A 19,829-nucleotide genomic window follows, 5' to 3' on the forward strand; every position below is an offset into this window, starting at 1 on the left:
CGCTCCCCGGGCTGTCCCCTCCTTCTGGTGCCGGGCTGCTCCCCCCAGGGGAGCAGTGGGGGGTCCTTCCTGATGGTGGGCAGAGAGGTCAGCACAGTGAATAGACACTAGCTGGGTGACCCTGGACAAGTCGTATCACGCTTTTTGACTCAGTTTCCTCATCTGCAAAATGAGCAGAAAAAGGCAAAGGCCTCCCCTGTCTCTACCAAAAACCTCTAACGGGCTGAAGGACAGAACGGGGCGGTCCTGGAGGAGCCCCGGGAGGCGAGGACATTCCCAGCGGCTTCTTTTCTACGTCATCCAGATCCCAGGGGCTCCGGTTCCAATGGGAGGTCCTCCGGAGTCCCCGCCCCGCCCACTCCTCCGGCCCCGAGGTCCCCGGGGAGCTAGCGCTGCCCCGGGGGAGGGAGGAGGCGCTATCTGCACCGGGGAAGGGCCGGGGCTGCCAGGGAGAGGCGGCGGCCGCAGCAGCCTCGGCCCCTTTAAGAGCCCCGCCCCACCGTGGCCTCGCCCCTTCCTGCGCTGGAGGCGGGCGGGGCCGAACCGGGCAGTGGAGGTTGGGGCCGGGACCGGGAGAGGCTGAGAGAGCCGGGCCGCGACCCAGCCCCAGACAGATCCAGACAGACCCGAGCCGAGCCGAGCGAGGGAGCCGGAGCCGGAGCCGGAGCCGGAGCGGGAGGAGCCCCCTCCTCCCCGCCCCTCGCCAGGCTCCCCCCTCCCCCACCGCCAGGTCCTCCCGTCGGCTCCGGCTTCCCCCGAGAAGCCCCTCCTCTCCGTCCCCGGCCCGGCTCCTTTCCCAGCTCGCGCCTCCCCCTCCCGCGGCCCCCTCCCCCCACCGGGAGGGCCCCCTCCCCGCCTCCCAGGCCGGGGGCATTGTTCCCCGGGAAGGTCCGGACGCGAGGCTGGCGGGCGGGGCCATGGGGGCCCGGCCCCCTCAGCCGCCCGGCCAGGGTCTGGGGGTCCCCCCCGGGGGCCTGTGAGCCGAGCCCGGCTCCCCTCCCCCCAGGTGATCCGCCTCGGCCGGGGGGAGGCTCCGGGGCTCCCGCGGCCATGGTGGACCCCGTGGGCTTCGCCGAGGCGTGGCGGGCGCAGTTCCCGGCCTCGGAGCCGCCCCGCATGGAGCTGGGCTCGGTGAGCGCCATCGAGCAGGAGCTCCAGCGCTGCCAGGCGTCCATCCGGAGGCTGGAGCTGGAGGTCAACCAGGAGCGCTTCCGCATGATCTACCTGCAGACGCTGCTGGCCAAGGAGAGGAAGAGCTACGACCGGCGGCGCTGGGGCTGCCCCGGGGCCGAGCCCGCCCCGGCCGAGCCCGCCCCGGGCCCCGGGCCGCCCCCGCGGACGCCCCCCGAGCGCCAGGGCCCCGGGCCGCCCCCGCGGACGCCCCCCGAGCGCCAGGGCCCCGGCCAGCCCCCGCGGACGCCCCCGGCCGCCGACGGCTCGCCCCGCGCGCGCGCCCGGGGCCAGCCGCCCAGCGTGGCCGCCCTGCGCTCCACCTTCGAGCGGGCCCGCGGCGGCGGCGGCGGCGGCGGCGACGACAAGCCCTTCTACGTGAACGTGGAGTACCACCAGGAGCGCGGGCTGGTGAAGGTCAACGACAGGGAGGTGTCGGAGCGCCTCAGCGGCCTGGGCAGCCTGGCCATGCAGCAGGAGCGGCGCCGCGGCCAGCCCCCCGCCCCCGCCGCGCGGCCCGCCTGCTGGGAGCCCCCCGCCGCCGCCGCCGCCGACTACGAGGGACGCCGAGCTGAACCCGCGCTTCCTGCGCGAGAACCTGCTGAGGCGCGCGGCCCGCCGACGGCCCGCCCGGCCCCGCGGCCGACGAGAGCCGGGGCGCCGCGGCCTGGCGCGAGCACGCCAAGCCGCTGACCTGGCCGCGCCGCTCCTACTCCCCGCGCGCCTTCGACGACGCGGGCGGCGGCTACACCCCCGACTGCAGCTCCAACGAGAACCTCACGTCCAGCGAGGAGGACTTCTCGTCGGGCCCCAGCCCCACGGCCGGGGGCCACTCGGACCGCCGCAAGAGCCGCTCGCCGTCGCAGACCTCCCAGCAGTCCCTGGACAGCAGCAGCCCCCCGACGCCCCAGGCGCAGAAGCGGCCCCGGCCGGGCCAGGTGGTGGTGGCCGAAGCCACCATCGTGGGCGTCCGGAGGACCGGCCAGATCTGGCCCGGGGACGACGGCGCGGCCGCCCGTGAGGGGGCTTTCCCCGGAGAGCCAGGTGGGCACCCGCGGGCGCGCGGCGGGCAGGGGCGGGGAGCCTGGGCCCGGCGGCGGCGAGAGAGCAGGGAAGTGTGGGACCACGGGGGGGGGGGGCGGGGCGGCACAGAGAGGGGGCCCAGGGAAGGGGGTCCCAGCCCACTGGGGGGGGGGGGCCGGCAGAAGCTGCTCTGTAATCTCCGGCTCTGGGCTCCGCCCCGCCCCCCTTCCCTGCCAAGCCGGGGGAGGGGGCAGCCTCTCTGGGGAGATGCGGGCGGCTCCGGCCCTCACCCCACCCCCAGCCGCCTTTGTCCGGGCCGCCCGGCACGAATCCCCGCCCCCTCCGGGCCTTTTAACCCAGGTGGCCTAGGGCTGTGGTGATGGGGCCCGAGGGGGAGGGGCCACGGGAGCCGGTGGCGAGCAGAGGAGGGACCTGGGGCTGTGACTCCCGGCCCCCTCAGGCCGCCCCCTCCCCCCCAACTGCTTGGGCCAAGGCCTGGGGGGCTGGGGACCCCCCCATTTCTGAAGCCCATTCAGGGGGAGGGCAGGGCTGCTCCCCAAGGGGAGGCTGGAGGGGGCGGGGCTTAGGGTCACCAAAGCTCCCCACTGGGACTGTCCCTGCTCTGCCTCTGCAGTTGGTCCAGCGGGATGGGCAGCCTGCTCCCTGCCTGCCTGGGGCTGCTGGGAAGGCGGGCAGTGCCCGTGGACCAGCGGGATGGGCAGCCTGCTCCCTGACTGGGGCTGCTGGAAGGCGGGCAGTGCCCGTGGACCAGCGGGATGGGCAGCCTGCTCCCTGACTGGGGCTGCTGGGAAGGCGGGCAGTGCCCGTGGTCCAGCGGGATGGGCAGCCTGCTCCCTGCCTGCCTGGGGCTGCTGGGAAGGCGGGCAGTGCCCGTGGACCAGCGGGATGCTCCAGCAGATAGACGGGCTGTTGGGAAGGCGGACAGGGTTGTTTGTTGACAATAATGAGGAATGGCTGGCACTTACTTAGGACTGTCTCCCTCATTTGATCTCACAACAACCAGGGGAGGGAGGGAGTGCTGCTGGGATTATGCCCATGTCAGAGGAGGAAACTGAGGCAGGCAGTCCCCTCCCCTGCCCCCCCCCCCAGTGCTTGAGGCTGAGTTTGAACTCGGGGTTTCTGGACTTCCAGGGCAGCCGTCTGTGCCCAGCCGGACCTCCCTTGCACCTCCCAAGACTAGCCTTCCCCACCCATCCCACCCCAATCGTCGGCAACGTTTTAGGACTGTGGCGGGGTGGGGGGGATTGGCCACGAGCTTCCCCCCCCGGGGGCTCAGCCAGGAAATCTGCGCCTCCTCGGGAAGCGGGCTGGGCGGCTCACTGGTGCTCCCCCTCTTGGAGGGTCCCAGGGTTCTTAGCCTCGGCTCAGTGTCACCGTGGGGGGGCGTTGCCGTTGGGGAGCCAGGCTCGCCATCTGCTTTCTGGGGGTCGCTTGTGGGCCCGCGGCCTGTCGAAATTCCTCAGAAAAAGAAAGATGAGGAAAACTGACCCGGAGGCGAACCCCGACGGCCAAGCGGGCGCCCGGGTGCCCCCCAGCCACGCCTGCCCGCGGGGCTCTGCAGAGGGTCCTGTCAGGCTGAGCCGGCCTCTGCTCTCTTCCTCGACCTTGGCCTGGGTCCCGAGGAGCGGGCAAGCTCGGGCGTGCAAGGCCGGAGGGTCCCCGCGGCTTCCCCTGTGCCTCCGGGCCATGCCTTCCATGGGGGCTGCAGGCAGCGTGGAGTTGATGGGCGCCAGCAGGCTGCCCTGGGGGGCTCGGCCTGGGGTCAGGGGGGAAGGACGGAGCGGCCGACTGTGAGCAAGGGCTGAGTCACCTTAGCCCCCGGCTCCCCGCCCCGGCCCGTCATCCTTTGTCATCCTAGGGCAGGGATCTGCCAAGGGAGGCGGGTGGGCGGCAGGCAGCCCGCAGGTGAGGCAGGTGGGTGGGCAGGAAGGCAAGGCAGGCAGCCTGGGGGCGAGGGGGGCAGCAGGAGGGCAAGGAGGGCAGGCAGCCTGGGGGCGAGGGGGGCAGCAGGAGGGCAAGGAGGGCAGGCAGCGAGGGGCTCCGCTCCTGGGCCACGTCGGTGTTTCTGAGGGAAAAGCCCCGAGTCCCACGACCTCCCCAAAGCTCCCCTTGACAGCCGTGGGGGGAGGAGCCCATGGTAGGCGAGGGCTGGCGGAGGATCTGGGGGTGTTTGTTCTCCCGAGCCGCCCTCCACAGCTCTTAAGGCCCTTCCCCCTCCCTGTACCCCAGAGCAGCTCTCCTGGTTCCTGGGAGGTTTGTGAGACTTGGGGGGGGGGACAAGAAGCCCCCGAGTGAGCATTTGGAGGCCATGGGGGTCCGGCCTGGGGGGGCTTCCCGGTTCTTTGGGCCTCAGGCCACCAGTAGGCGAGGATGGTGTGTGGTGGGTACCCCTTGCCAGGCTGCTCGGGCCCCACACCCACGGCTGGGCCGGACCCGAGCCTTGCTTTGCCTTTGTTACCCAATGAACAGAGGGACCCCCTCTCCTGGGTTCTGTGACAGTGGTTGGTCTGGGGTTCTCCCCCTGCCCCAGTTCTATGATGGTTCTAGGTCTGGGGTTCTCCCCCAGGGCCCCACCTCTCCTGCCCTCTCTTGGGGGGCTCTCGTGGGCTCCTGTCTCTCCCTATCTTTCTCTTCTCACAGTCCCGCCTCTACCTGGAGGGCCCAGGAGCGCCTCCAGAACTCATCCTCCCCTGGCCCCCCCCCCATTAGCTTTGAGGCGCTCTTTATCTGATAGCAAGTGGTCCTGACCTCTGGGATCTGGGGGCACCCCAACTTTCCTCTGGGGCCTCGGGGCTGGCTTGGATCGCTCCGCCGGGTGTCAGGCATGATGGTTCCTGGTCCGTGCGGGGAGGCGTCGGTTTGGGTCTGGCCCCTCACTGATGAATGTGACAATTGTCACTTGTGTTTGTGTCCCTCGCGCTGGCTTAGCGGGGGCCTTCAGTTTGTGGGAGTGCAGATTCTCGAAAGGCCCCTAAGGTAACTGGGTGCACTGCACATTTGTTCCGGAGCCTGAAACGCTTCCTGGACGTTGGTGGATCCTCCGGGGGCACAGGGCTGGGGGCTCCCCTGGGAAGACTCCTGTGGCACCCCCCCAAGAACCCTGGGGGCAGAACAAACACATGCCCTCCTTGGAAGTGGGGTCCCAGCCCCCCAATAGGAGGATCCCCGAGCCCGGCTCCATCTCCGAAGTAGGCAGAGGGCCTTTGCTCGAGAAAGGCGGCCTACCTCCTCCCAGGCCGAGGAGGGTCTCCCAGAGCTGCCCCGCTGTCCATGGGCGGCAAGGACCCCCGCAAAGAGCCGGCGGCTGCGTCACTGCAGGCAGACCCCCGCTGGGGATGGCGGCCGGGCCCCCCAGGAACGGCCTGCCAGCCGGACACCCGAGAGCAGCCCGGAAAGGGCTGTCTCTAGGGATGGTTCTTGGTCTGTCTAGTGGAATTGGAGGGCGGGAGAGTTACCGGGCCAGCCTGGAGGCAGAGGAAGTCCCTGAGGGCCGCTTTGGAGAGTTCTTGGGCTGGCAGGAAATGGGCCCTGGACTCACCCCATAGAGCACTGCCATGATCGCTCTGTGGCCTTGGCCAGAGAGCAATGAGGCATTCTGTAGGTGCTTCTTGGTGCCAGGTACTCAGGAAGTGCTCTATCAGTGCTCATTGGTGTCAGGTACACAGGAGGTGCTCCATCAGTGCTCATCAGTGCTGGGTACACAGGAAGTGCTCCATCAGTGCAGGGGTACACAAGAAGTGTTCATCAATGCCAGGTATTCAGGAAATGCTTTATCAGTGCTCATTGGTGCCAGATACACAGGAGGTGCTCCATCAGTGCTCATCAGTGCTGGGTACACAAGAAGTGCTCCATCAGTGCTGTGTATCCAGGAAGTGCTCAATGGTGCCAGGTACTCAGGAAGTGCTCTATCAGTGCTCATTGGTGTCAGGTACACAGGAGGTGCTCCATCAGTGCTCATCAGTGCTGGGTACACAGGAAGTGCTCCATCAGTGCAGGGGTACACAAGAAGTGTTCATCAATGCCAGGTATTCAGGAAATGCTCTATCAGTGCTCATTGGTGCCAGATACACAGGAGGTGCTCCATCAGTGCTCATCAGTGCTGGGTACACAAGAAGTGCTCCATCAGTGCTGTGTATCCAGGAAGTGCTCAATGGTGCCAGGTACACAGGAAATGCTCCATCAGTGCTGTGTGTTCAGGAAGTGCTCATGAGTGCTGTATACAAAGGAAGTGCTCCATCAGTGCAGGGGTACACAAGAAGTGTTCATCAATGCCAGGTATTCAGGAAATGCTCTATCAGTGCTCATTGGTGCCAGATACACAGAAGGTGCTCCATCAGTGCTCATCAGTGCTGGGTACACAAGAAGTGCTCCATCAGTGCTGTGTATCCAGGAAGTGCTCATCAGTGCTGGGTACACAAGAAGTGCTCCATGAATGCTGTGTATCCAGGAAGTGCTCATCAGTGCTGGGTACACAAGAAGTGCTCCATGAGTGCTGTGTATCTAGGAAGTGCTCAATGGTGCCAGGTACAAAGGAAATGCTCCATCAGTGCTCATCAGTGCTGGGTACACAAGAAGTGCTCCATCAGTGCTCATCAGTGCTGAGTATACAGGAAGTGCTCCATCAGTGCTCATCAGTGCTGGGTACACAAGAAGTGCTCCATCAGTGCTGTGTATCCAGGAAGTGCTCAATGGTGCCAGGTACACAGGAAATGCTTCATCAGTGCTCATCAGTGCTGGGTACACAAGAAGTGCTCCATCAGTGCTGTGTGTTCAGGAAGTGCTCATGAGTGCTGTGTACAAAGGAAGTGCTCCATCAGTGCAGGGGTACACAAGAAGTGTTCATCAATGCCAGGTATTCAGGAAATGCTCTATCAGTGCTCATTGGTGCCAGATACACAAAAGGTGCTCCATCAGTGCTCATCAGTGCTGGGTACACAAGAAGTGCTCCATCAGTGCTGTGTATCCAGGAAGTGCTCATCAGTGCTGAGTACACAGGAAGTGCTCCATCAGTGCTTATCAGTGCTGGGTACACAAGAAGTGCTCCATGAGTGCTCATCAGTGCCAGATTCCAGGAAGTGTTCCATCAGTGTTCTTCAGTGCTGGGTACACAAGAAGTGCTCCATCAGTGCTGTGTATTCAGGAAGTGCTCATCAGTACCAGGTACCCAGGAGGTGCTCCATCAGTGCTCATCAGTGCTGAGTATACAGGAAGTGCTCCATCAGTGCTCATCAGTGCTGGGTACACAAGAAGTGCTCCATCAGTGCTGTGTATCCAGGAAGTGCTCATCAGTACCAGGTACCCAGGAGGTGCTCCATCAGTGCTGGGTACACAAGAAGTGCTCCATCAGTGCTCATCAGTGCTGGGTACACAAGAAGTGCTCCATGAGTGCTCATCAGTGCCAGATATCCAGGAAGTGCTCCATCAGTGCTCTTCAGTGCTGGGTACACAAGAAGTGCTCCATCAGTGCTGTGTATCCAGGAAGTGCTCATCAGTACCAGGTACCCAGGAGGTGCTCCATCAGTGCTCATCAGTGCTGAGTATACAGGAAGTGCTCCATCAGTGCTCATCAGTGCTGGGTACACAAGAAGTGCTCCATGAGTGCTCATCAGTGCCAGATATCCAGGAAGTGCTCCATCAGTGCTCATCAGTGCTGGGTACACAAGAAGTGCTCCATCAGTGCTGTGTATCCAGGAAGTGCTCATCAGTACCAGGTACCCAGGAGGTGCTCCATCAGTGCTCATCAGTGCTGGGTACACAAGAAGTACTCACCGGTGTCGGGTACCCAGGAGGTGCTCCATCAGTGCTCATCAGTGCCAGGTATACAGGAAGTGCTCCAGCAGTGCTGGGTATCCAGGAAGTGCTCATCAGTACCAAGTACCCAGGAGGTGCTCCATCAGTGCTCATCAGTGCTGGGTACACAAGAAGTGCTCCATGAGTGCTCATCAGTGCCAGATATCCAGGAAGTGCTCCATCAGTGCTCATCAGTGCTGGGTACACAAGAAGTGCTTCATCAGTGCTGAGTACACAGGAAGTGCTCCATCAGTGCTCATCAGTGCTGGGTACACAAGAAGTACTCACTGGTGTCGGGTACCCAGGAGGTGCTCCATAAGTGCTCATCAGTGCCAGGTATACAGGAAGTACTCCATCAGTGCTCATTGGTGCCGGTACACAAGAAGTGCTCCATCAATGCTGGGTACATAAGAAGTGCTCATTGGTGCTGGTACACAAGAAGTGCTCCATCAGTGCTCACCAGTGCCAGGTATACAGGAGGTGCTCCATCATTGCTCATTGGTGCTGGATTAGTGCTCCATAAGTGCTCGTTGGCCCATCGTCTAGGCGCTAGGACCTAGAGATAGGCATCTAACCCTGGCCCAGAGCTGAGATGCTGTAGTTCCTTCGGGCCCCAGTGTGGCTGTAAGGCCCAGTGGGGGGAGAGAGAGAAGGATAGGGTGCGAGGGGCTAGAGAATGGAAGGTGCCCGTGGCACAGCTAGACTCTGAGGGCCGCTAGAGCCGGGCGCCGACCACGGTTGCTGGCCACCAGCTGCTTTTCTGGGCCCTGGCCAGAGCTCACCCCTGACTCCGGGAGCATCCCCCGGGCAGCGTGGGGGGAAGGTTCCCGGGAGGTTACCGGAGCCTCCTGGCCCCGACCAAGCCAAGGCTGGTTTGAGGATGTTTGCCGGCCGGAGAGCCGCTCCCATGGGCCCGGGGGTTGCCCAACACGTCCTGCCCCCTGTGGCCACCCCACCCAAGGACGGACACCTTGGTTCAGAACGAGGCCTCCGGTCAGCGCGCGGAGACATGGCCAAAGAGAGAACGGTCTGAGCTGTCCAGGGTTCCACATGTGACGGCTGGGGCTCCCATGGGCCTGCCCTCCAGGTGCCTGTTTGTTGGCCAGGATGGGGCGGGGGCGCCCCTGGAGGCCGTGCTCCCCAGTGCTGGCCGTCTCCCTCCCACCTCAGCTCCGGCCCCTGCCCCTGGGCCCCGGTCTGCTTCTGCACCTTGGGGCAGTGAGGAGGAGCAGAGCCGGGCTGCCCGATACCCCCGGGGCCTCCAGTTGGCTGCCCCGCCCAGGAGCCGTAAGTGGCCACTCTGGCCGCCCCCACTGCCCCGCCATCGTGTCCTGGCCCCTTTGGGCGGCCTGGTTTTTGCCCTGTGTGTCTGGAGCTCAGGATAGCAGGGGCGGTGCCAGCGCCCGCCGCCTCCCGGTGACCGTCTCCCTGCCCTCGGCCCACGGCTCAGGGGCGAGCCTCGCCCTGCGACATCCCGGCCCACCCTGACCTTTCTGGTCCACGTCGGCCTCCCTCGGCAGTCTGGCCCTGAGCCATCCAGCCCGGGCTCTCCCAGGCCCCTCCAGGCCCAATCGACGGCCCGTCTGAGGGGAAGGCCCGAGATTCTGGAAAGACCGGTCCTGAGGAATGCCTGTCGGTGAGCCCGGCTCGGGAGCCGCCCTGCGCTGATAGCTCCGGCACCCCCTCCCCCAGCAGCCCCAGGCAGCTGGGCACCCAGGCGGGCAGAGCCTGGCTCCTCGTTCTGTCCCTTCCTCCTGCCCCCACCTCCGGGGCTTTGCCCAAGCTGCTGTCCACCCTCCACGTGGTGCCCGTCTGCCCTTTTGGTCATCCCCTGGGCCCTCTCGGACCTCTTTGCCTCAGCACAGGGGCCAGTGCTCTGGACAGAAAGGAAAGCTTAGCCCTCCCTCTCTCCTCCTACCCCCTCCCTCTTCTCCTCTTTCCCTCTCCTCTTTCCCTCTCTTCCTCCTTTCCTCCTCCTCTGTCTCTCTGTCTCCCTCTCCCTCTCCCTCTTCCTCTCCCCAGGGTGAAGCTGGAAGGGCTAGGCTCCGCTGTGGGGGGCAGGCTGGGCTGGGCGCCTGATCCTTTTTTTTGCCCATGATCTCCGTGCATTTTCCCGGCCAGCCGTGGCTCAGAGCACTGCCCTCCTGTGGCGGGTTGGGATCCCATCCAGCCCACATCGGTTCGCAGGTTGCTCTGTGCGGGTCTCTCTGCGATAAAGCCTACGGCGGCCCGGGAGGTTTCAAGGGTCCGGAGGAGGGAAGAGCCGTGCTCAGCTTGGCCCAGATGATGGGATAATGAGCAGCTATGGGGGAAGTTGCAGTGAGGCAGGTCGTGCTGGACACCAGGAATGACGCCTTCCTTGTGTGTGTTGTGCCAGTGTGGAAGGGGCTGCCTCGGGGTGGAGGGCTTTCCTTCCTGGTCATCTTTGAGCAGGGGTAGCATAACTGTTTATAAATCTATTATAGAAGGATTTGAGATCCGGATTGGGTTGGACCGGAGGCCCCTGAAGGGCATTCAGGGAAATGGTCCCTGCCCCAGGAACTTACATTCTGCCCTGGGCTGTAGGTGAGGATAGAAGAGTCGGCATATTCAGTTGGAAGCCTGGTTCTCAAAGCAGGAGTCTTGTGGAGGGCCTTGAATGCCATACCCAGGCATGGCCTTTTGTTAGAATGTTTTATCCTTTCATCAAGGGGTCTCCAATGTGCTGGTCAGACGTGCCCCATCTGCCATGTTAGCGGCCTCTTCCCCATGATCCCAACTTGCTCCTTCTAGACCAGGAACAGGCCCCCAAGGGCAGTTACTGTGACCCACAATTCCAGATGTGCAGACGCCACTGGGCAAATTCCCCTCCCCTCTCCCCTGAAGGCAGACTACGCGCTCTGGGTGACTGGCCAGTGAGGAGGAGCTTCGGGAACCTGAGAAGGAGCTGCCTCAGACAGGGCTCCTTACCTGAACCTCACACCCAAACCTTCCCTGTCTTCTACTTTTCCCCCAGTGAGGGGCACTTTGTCCTCCCAGACCCTCAGGGTCTGCCACAGGAGGTCTTCTGTCCACCCTGTATTCCTCACTCTCACTTAATATCCAACATGGGGCAGAGGCCCATTGATTTCACCTTGCCGCATCTGTAGATTTCACATCTCTTGTCTGTTTCACCTCCAGAGCAGCTCTTGTCGGTTTCACCCCCAGAGCATCTCTCCTTGGTTTCACCTCCAGAGCATATCTTGTTGCTTTCACTCCAGAGCATCTCTTTAAAAAAAAAAATTATTTTATTTTATTTTTATTTTATAATTATAACTTTTTATTGACGGTACATATGCATGGGTAATTTTTTACAACATTATCCCTTGCATTTACTTCTGTTCCGATTTTTCCCTTCCCTCCCTCCATCCCCTCCCCTAGATGGCAGGCAGTCTTATACACATGTTAAGTATGTTATAGTATATCCTAGATACAATATATGTGTGCAGAACCAAATTTCTTGTTGCATAGGAAGAATTGGATTCAGAAGGTAAAAATAATCCTCCAGAGCATCTCTTGTCGCTTTCACTCTAGAGTATCTCTTCTTTGTTTCACCTCCAGAGCATCCTTTTTTTTAGATCTTTTTTTTTTTTAGTTTTATAATTACAACTTTTTTTTGACAGTATATATACATGAGTAATTTTTTACAACATTATCCCTTGCACTCACTTCTGTTCCGAATTTTCCTCTACTTCCCTCCACCCCCTCCCCTAGATGGAGACAGTCCCATACATGTAAAATGTGTTATAGTATATCCTAGATACAACCTATGTGTGCAGAACCGAATTTCTTGTTGCACAGGAAGAATTGGCTAAATAACTCTCCAGAGCATCTCTCGTTGCTTTCACCTCCAGAGCATCTCTTGTCCGTTTCCCCTCCAGAGCAGGTTTTCTTGTCAGTATCACCTCTTACATTTGTTGCAGACTTTACTTCTCTAGCTTCTCTGGTGGATTTTCCCTCTGTAGCCCTTTTCTCTCTTCTGACCCTGCCCACCAACTATCTAGCTAGATTATATATATATATCTATATCTACATACAGCTATACACACACATACACATATTAGTATACTTATAAACAAGCTATGTGCCCTTCTGTATTGACACTATAGCAATATGTACAAAAGCAACTATAATAAGGATGAGGTGAAAATAAAATTATATTTTAATTGTATTTTAATAGGATAAAAATTTTCTTTATTCTTATTGAAAAATAGTGAATAAGACCAAAAAAATCCCCTTATCGTCAGTATAATTTCAGAAATGGTTCAAAATATTTTGATTGAAAGCAATATGATTGAACAAGTTTTGTTATTTAAAAAAAAAAAATAAAAAGTCTTGTGCATGGGGGAGATGAAAGAGGCTTGTAAGTGTTGCTTAAATGTTGCTTATCAGGAATTAGTTATTCATCTAATTTGAGAAAGGGAACCCTGGACGGACAGAAACAGGGAGAGACTTGAGACCTCCCCCTGCAGCTGTTATTGCTGGTGTGAGGGAATGAAGCCCCGCCCCAAGGTCAGAGGGCATATTAGAAGTAAAAGGAGGGGGCACTTAGGTGGCGCAGTGGATAGAGCACCAGCCCTGAATTCAAAAGGACTCAAGTTCAAATCTGGTCTCAGACACTTAACACTTCCTAGCTGGGTGACCCTGGGGAAGTCACTTAGCCCCAGCCTCAAAAAAAAAAAAAAAAAAAAGGAAGAAGAAGTAAAGGGAGCTGGAAGTGATGGGAGTAGCTTGGACAGCTACAAAGGGATGGTGGATCTCCAGCTGGGAGGAACCTCAAGGCTTGTTTTATAGCTCAGAAGGAAAGTGATTTGTCTAGGGTCGCTCAGCTGGAGCTTGGGCAGGATCTTCGCCGGGTTCCCAAGGCCACACTCAGCACTCCGGGGTCTTGGGTCCTCACAATCTATCCCGCTTGCTCCCCTGATCTCGTCGCTGTTGGGTAGGGAATCCCGGGAAAGGCTGGAGCCAACAGGGCAGGGGGTGAGCTCAGGCCTGGCCGGGTTGGCAGAGCATTCCTGCCGTTCCTGCCGCCTCGAATGGCTGTCGACAGGTGGGCCGCGCCACCCGGGCCTCGGAGACTGGGTAGTTGGGAGGACTCGCATGGGGGCCGGGCAGAGCGCTTGCTGGGCCGGGATCTCCAAGAATGTGCCTCACAGAGTGGAAGTCGGGTGATCTCTTTGGTCCTCTGGGGGGGCCGGCAGGGTGGCATCAAGCCTGTTACTGCTCCAGAACACATCAGGCTGTTTGCCGGGCCTTCCCGACCTCCGGGGCTGATGACAGGGTGGTCCCTGCCATCATAGCGGGTTCCCTGCTTCCCGTTGCCCCCTCGCTGACCTTTCCTCTCTGAGCTGCCACGGAAGCTCAAAGATGACTGACCAGTGGCTTTCTGTTGCTTCTCAGAGCTCAAGACTGGCCTTCGAGGCCCTTCTTAGGCTGGCCTTTGGGTAGAAGCTCTCTTGGAAGCTGGGGGCAGTGGGACGGAGGGGCACCAGGAGGCCGGGGGGCAGCAGGAGGCTGGCGGGCAGTGGGGCAGTGAGCAGGCCTTTGGTCTGCTGGTTATGGGGATTCTCCCAGAGTACGCTCCCTCGCCAGCCCTGTGATCGCTCTGTGCCCAGCATGGGGGCACACACAAAGGGCAGAGCCCTGCCCTCGGGGGGGGCCCTGGCTGTGTGAGCAGTGGCAGCCGGACACTGGGGGCTTTGGGGCCCGGGCGGGCAGAGGGTGGGCCCCCTCAGCAGGCTCACGGTTCCAGGGCCATCCGGATCTGGTCCGGCAGCTAAGGCGGGCAGAGGCTGGAGCCAGGGCATCCTTCCTGGGCACTTGCCCTGGGGCGGGACCCCCTTTCCCTGCCTCGGGCTTCCGATCCTTATGTCCACATGGAAAAGGGGGAGGTTGTTAGGCCTGAAGCTTTGTGATTATTTTGGGATTTCCTCTCCGAGTCCTTTGGTCTGACTCAGCCATTGGACCCCTCCCGTCCCCCAGGGGCTCCGAGGGCAATGAGCCTCCTGTGGCCCACGCCCTCGTGGGGGGGTAGTCGCTGCTTCTGCCCATCAGGGTGCCAGGGCTGCCATGTCCTGGCCACACCCACCCGGGGGCCCAGATTTCGCCTTGGGGAAGCCCTGCTGGCTGGGGCCAGGCAGGGCGTTTTCCCCCCAGGGTAGCCAGCCTCTGGAGGCTCCCACCCGGACCTTCAGCTCCCTTTAGGCTGCTCTCCCCATGCTCCAGAGGCTTCCGGGCGCCATCCCTGACGGCTCCCGTGACTCACGGCTCCCTCGACTTGGCAGAGGTGGCCACGGTCGGAGCAGCGCCTGGGGCTGCCGGGAAACCTCAGGAAGGAGTCCCCCCCAGGGAGGGGAGCACAGCCAGGGGAAGAGCCCGAGGTCTCCCTGACCCCGTGGCTGGACTCCGGGGGCCAGTGGCTCGAGGCCCGCTTTCCCCGGCAGATGGAAGTTCTTACGCTAACCTTCGTCCTGTTGTTCGCCTCCTCACGGGGCCGGGAATGACAGGAAAGCGGGTCCTGGGCTGGCGGAAAGGGGGCCCCCCAAGCGGGGGGCTTAAATTTCCCACTGGGGTAATTGGGCATCCTGGGGGGTACAGGTGGGGAGAGCCCCTGGGGAACGGGGCCCTCCCTCCTCCCCTGCTTTCCTCCCGTGCCCCTCACTGCCTGTTTCCCAACTTCCTTTTCCAAGCCTCAGTTTCCCACTGGGGGAGAGAGGGGAGGGAAATGCACGGGTGGAGGGCAGGAGGGTCCAGGACAAAATTGAGTTTTAGGAAGGTGACCATTAGGATCAAGGCCTGGGTGGGAGATCTCTAGCCAGTTCTGGGCGGCCTGCTGCAGCTTTAGGGCCTGAGATTTGTGCAGCGGTCCTCTGGGGCCCACGGCTCTTCCTCAGTCAGATGACGCAGGGTGTTACCTTGGCCTTGGGGGGAAGTCCCGTCCTCCCCCTCCGCCCACCCCAGAGCCCGGGACCTGCCATCCCCCGTCCCTTGCTGCCCCAGAGAGCTCTGCCTGGGCAGTGGATCAGCCTCTGGCCAAAAGAGGGTCTGGCGGGCTGGGGACCTGGCGGTGCCGGGGACAGTGCCCCCGAGAGGCTCCTGGCCTGGCAAGGCCTCCTCCCTGCACGGTGCCCGGGAGGGTGGGCAGGACCCGGGTGGCAGGGGACTGGTTCTCACCTCTCAGGGTGGGGACCTGCTCCTCTCCCGGAGGCCTGACATGGTGCAGAGGAGATCATTATCCCATTTCACTGCTGGGAAAACTGAGAGATGAAAGCCTTTCTTGGAGCCTGGAACTGGGCCAGCTGCTCATGTCGGGCCGGGTGCCTGGGGGCCGGTGGGCGGGAGCAGCCCTTGTCGCCTCCGCTCTGGTCCCTGGGAACAGCCCAGGAGCCCCCGGGGCCGGAGTCACCCTCCCACAGGCCCGGTTGGAGCTGGCTCAGCTCCCAGCTTCCCTGGTCGCCACCGGCTCAGAGGGATGGACCCTGCCCTGCCCCCCCAGCTGCCTGTGTCCTGCCTTGGGGAAAGAGGGAGGGTTGCCCAGGGGCCCATTTCACAGATGCAGAAGTAGTTGGTGGGGGGGAGCTCTGGGCAAGGACATGGGAGAGCCAAGGGAGGCAAGGGCTGGTCGGGGGCCTGGGCAGAGAAGGTGCGGGGCGGCCAGGGCCGGGTCTGAAGCTCTCCTGAGGAGGTTGTGGCTGGGGCGGGGAGAGGGAGGGTCCCAGGACAGGACCAGTTCCTAAGTCTTGTCCTTCCGAAGTCCTGGGTGTCCCTCCCCCCTTGGTGCCTGGGGGAGGATCCAGAGGCCAAGGGGCTGAAATCTGGGGGCTAGAAAAGGCCCACGGGGACCGTAGGAGGTGGGGGGCTCTCGGGAGCCAGCCAGGCTGCTGGGGCCCCCCACTCTCCCAAGGCTGTCCCGCAGAGCGGGAATCCCTTGTTCCCAGGAGGCTTTCCCCTCCCCTTTCCTGGGCGGGCCACTCTCCTCAGACACTGTTTTTCTCAAGCTTTGGCTTTCGGCTGGACCCCAGTCTGTCTGGGCGGGCCCAAGTCGGTGGGATCCTCTGCTCTGGGGGGCTGGGCTTCTCGGGGCACCTGGGATCAGCGGGCTCATATCAGCCCTTCTGGTCCCGCTGACACTGAGCTTGTGGTCTACTCAGACCCTCGGGTTCTTTTTCAAGTTGCCGCCTAACTGCTCCTCTCATCCTGCCGTCAGGGGATTTGGATGGGGCCTGGTACCCGAGGGCAAGGCTTGGCGTTTAGTAGTCGGTGATCCTAGAGAAATACGATCTCACGGTAGCCCAGGGAGGTTGTGCTGTTATCCCCATTCCACAGATGAGGAAACTGAGGCAGGCCCAGGTGTTAAATAGGACAGAGCCCCAGGGGCCCTTTCATCATCTGGCCTCCACAAGAATTTTCTCCCCAAGCCCCACTTTAATCCCTGCCAGAGGGGAGGTCCCGGCCTGCCTGGGACTGCACCTCCTGCAGATGCTTCGGGGTCTCTTTGGGGTCACTGGTTAAATGACTCGCCCTAGATGGTGCTTTGCAAAGGGCCCCGTAAATGTTTATTCTTGTCACGTGTCCATTAATCTACCCCTTCCTTCCTAAGGAGTTCTTGAACTCTCCCAGACACTGAAAGCTCACTGGTCTCCACCAAACAAACTGCTCTCAGCTCCGGCCACCCGTCCCGCTCAGGACACCAGAAACAAGGGGCAGCTGGATGGCCCGGTGGTTAGACCACCCGGTCTGGACGTCAGGAAGTTCAGTCTTAGCTGGGCAGCCCTGGACACGTCACTTAATCTGGTGGCCTCATTTCCCTCAATTGAAAGCGGAAATAATAAAGCCTGACTCACCCGCTCCACAGACGGGCTTGTTTGGATCCACTGAGATCATGTGTGTAGAGGATTAGGCCTGCTAAGGTGGGCGGCAACTGCCCCTAGAGCCAGGGGACGGATCCTGCACAGCCAGGAGGCCGCCTCCCAGCCAAACATGCAGGACAAGGGGAGGCGGTGGCTGGTGGGGAACAGACTGTTTTCTGACCCTCTTGGCAGCCTCCCCTGGAGCATCTGGGGCCACTTTGGGAACAAAACAGGATAAGATGGAGTCCTGCCCCTGCTCCATCCTTAGCAGATGTCTGACCTCTCCGAGTCTCAGTGTTCTTGTCTGTAAAATGGGAGAGAGGACAGGGACCCATCTAGGGGGTCACCGTGAGAATCAAGTGAGATAATATAGTTCAAGCACTTGGCAAACCTCAAAGGCTAGCTGTTCCTGTTATTGTTCTGGGCAAGGGACTTAACTCCTCAGTGTCCTGGGCAGCTCTCTGGACATTGCTAACTTGCCCTGGGAGAAGAAATTTCTTACCAGAACTTCTTTACTGTTGGTCAGTCAGCAGGCATTTATTAGGCACTTACTGTGTGTCAGGCACAAAGCAGGTGCATTATCCCCGCCCTCAAGGAGCTCAAGATCTAATGGAGATGACCACATGCCAACAGCTATAGACAAACAAGATGCAGGCAGGATTAACTGAGGATGCTCACCAGAGGAAAGGAACAAGTGGGTGTGGGTGTGTTTGGGGAGGGGTGACTCAGAGTAGAGACATAAAAGAGTCCTGGAAGAAAAGGACTTTGGCCTGAGTCCTAAAGCCAGGAAAATGAGGACCTAGACTAGCCTCCTATAGAAGTGAGGAGCTGGAGTATTCTCGGCATGGGGACTGCCAGTGCAGAGGCAAGGCTTGGGAGGGGAGATTGTCTGTGAGGAACAGTCAGGAAGCCGTTGAGTTGTAGAGGATGGGAGGTAGAGGGAGGAAGGGACTGAATTATGAAAGGCTTTGAATGCCAGATAGCATTTTGTATTTGTTCCTGGAACCCATAGGGAGCCACTGCAGATTATAGAGTAAGGGGTGATGTGACCAAACCTAAACTTTAGGAAAATCACTTTGATATCTGAATGGAGAATGGACAGAAGTGGGGAGAGATTTGACATCAACAGACCCCTGCCCCTAGCAGCTATTGCTATAGTGAGCTGATGAGGGTCTGCACCAGGGTAGGGTAGGATCAGAAGGGAGAAGTGTGTACTTGGAAAATGCCATAGTGGCAGAAGTAAAATCGACCAGAGATGGTGGGAGAGGTGAAACTGACCAGAGATGGAGGAAAGGTGAAATTGACCAGAGATGGGGGGAAAGGTGAAATTGACCAGAGATGGGGGGAAAGGCGAAATTGACCAGAGATGGTGAAAGAGGTGCAATTGATCAGAGATCGTGGGAGAGGTGAAACTGACCAGAGATGGAGGAAAGGTGAAATTCACCTGAGATGCCAGGTGAAATCAATAGGCCTTGGCACCTTTTTTGATGAGGTGAGAGCCAAGAGCCTGGGATTTCCCTTAGATTGGGAGCCAAGGGATTAAGAGAAGGCATGTGCCCATGTAAACACACATACTGTGGTTTAGAGGAAAAGACAATGAGTTTGGTTTTAAAAAGGGGATCTAATTATAAGAGAAAAAAATCACTGGGGATGTTTAGCCCGGCCAAGAGATTTTTGAAGGCGGTTGCGTATTTTGGGGAGAGGAAGATGCTGCTTTGCTTGTGGCAGGGGCAGACCTGAGAGCAGGGTTAGTCGAGGGAACTCTGCCCCCAGAGCCAGCTCTGGGTGTTGTGGTCTCAACAGCCTCAGGAGGGTGGGGGCCTGGAGTGAAGCATTACCAAGGAGGTGGGTCTCCTAGTGTGGGATCACTGAGATAGTCGGACCAGCTGCTGGGCAAATACTAAGGTCCAAAGTTCAGCCTGTGGGCCTAAGCTGGCTCGAGCCCAGCCCCGATGTGACTTGAGCCCGCTTCCCACCTGTGTTCCAGGAGAGCACCTAAAAGCACTGCCCTGCCTGGACTCTTGTTCTCTCAGAGACACCAGGGTTTAGTCTGTCCTTATTGGAGCCATTTTGACCAGGGTAAGTAAGCTAGGTGGAGAGTCCTTGACCCAGGTAGCCCTGAGGACAACGACAAGCTCATTAGAGTTACTGTGCAGCAGAGGAACAGGTAGAAACCTGGTACCTCAGGGGAGCCTAATTGAATTGGCTAGTGACAGCTGGTGGCACCAGAGAGCTGGGCCTGGAGTCAGAAGTGCTGGAGTCTTGCCGCGGGCATTTCCTAGTTATCCCTGGATAGGGATAAGTCCTTTACCTGCTGTCTCAGTTTCCTCAGCTGTAAAATGGGGGTCCAAATAACACCTGTCTCCTAGTGCTGAAATTGTGATGGGCTCAGCATTGGCTGGCATATAAGAAGAGTTCTAGCAACGCTTCTTCCACTCCCTCCTTCCCGGGGTCTGTAAACCTAGAGAGCATTTGCTGGCTCAGAAGAGTGTATCCCTCCACCCGGTGAGTTTTATCACAACATCTCTCAGCACCGCCACAGCCTCAATCTCTGTCGCTCTCTCCTTCCCGATGGCCAGTCCTTGGGGGGGGGGCGTACCTGGCCCTCGGGGGCTGGGCTGGGGTTTCCAGCTTTATCAGCGCGTGTTGTGATCGCTTGAGATCCTGACATGAAAGTCTCCCCTAAGTTGGCAGTTTTCTTCCTGCTGCTTTGGGCCTGCTCGGTTCAGAGCCGGGCGGGGTTGGTGGTGAGCGGGATCCCTCTGGGCCCTGGGCACTCCTGCAGACCTTCTGTTCAGAACCTGGCCAGATGGACTGCTGCCCGGCCTCTGGCACTGGAAGTACTTGAGGTGGAAAGCGGCAGAAGGAAGAGATCCGAGGCTCATCCCTGGGCTTGGCAGAGAGTGGCCCTTGGGCTGGAATCCGGGCCCTGGCTGTCTCCAAGGAGGGGAGCCTGGC

At 60.1% G+C, this 19,829-nt stretch overlaps 1 protein-coding gene across 1 annotated transcript in view; it reads left to right on the plus strand.

The window, feature by feature from the left end:
• The first annotated feature begins 532 nt into the window (after positions 1 to 532).
• Positions 533 to 19,829, plus strand: part of BCR (BCR activator of RhoGEF and GTPase) — a 46,455-nt gene continuing 27,158 nt past the window's right edge. Inside the window, 3 exon segments of the mRNA XM_074290941.1 lie at positions 533 to 1,731; positions 1,733 to 1,773; positions 1,775 to 2,214. Coding sequence (XP_074147042.1) covers positions 1,051 to 1,731; positions 1,733 to 1,773; positions 1,775 to 2,214 — 1,162 coding nt within the window. The 5' untranslated portion in view covers positions 533 to 1,050.

This window comes from Sminthopsis crassicaudata, chromosome 1 (assembly GCF_048593235.1).
Source record: "Sminthopsis crassicaudata isolate SCR6 chromosome 1, ASM4859323v1, whole genome shotgun sequence".
NCBI lineage: Eukaryota > Metazoa > Chordata > Mammalia > Dasyuromorphia > Dasyuridae > Sminthopsis > Sminthopsis crassicaudata.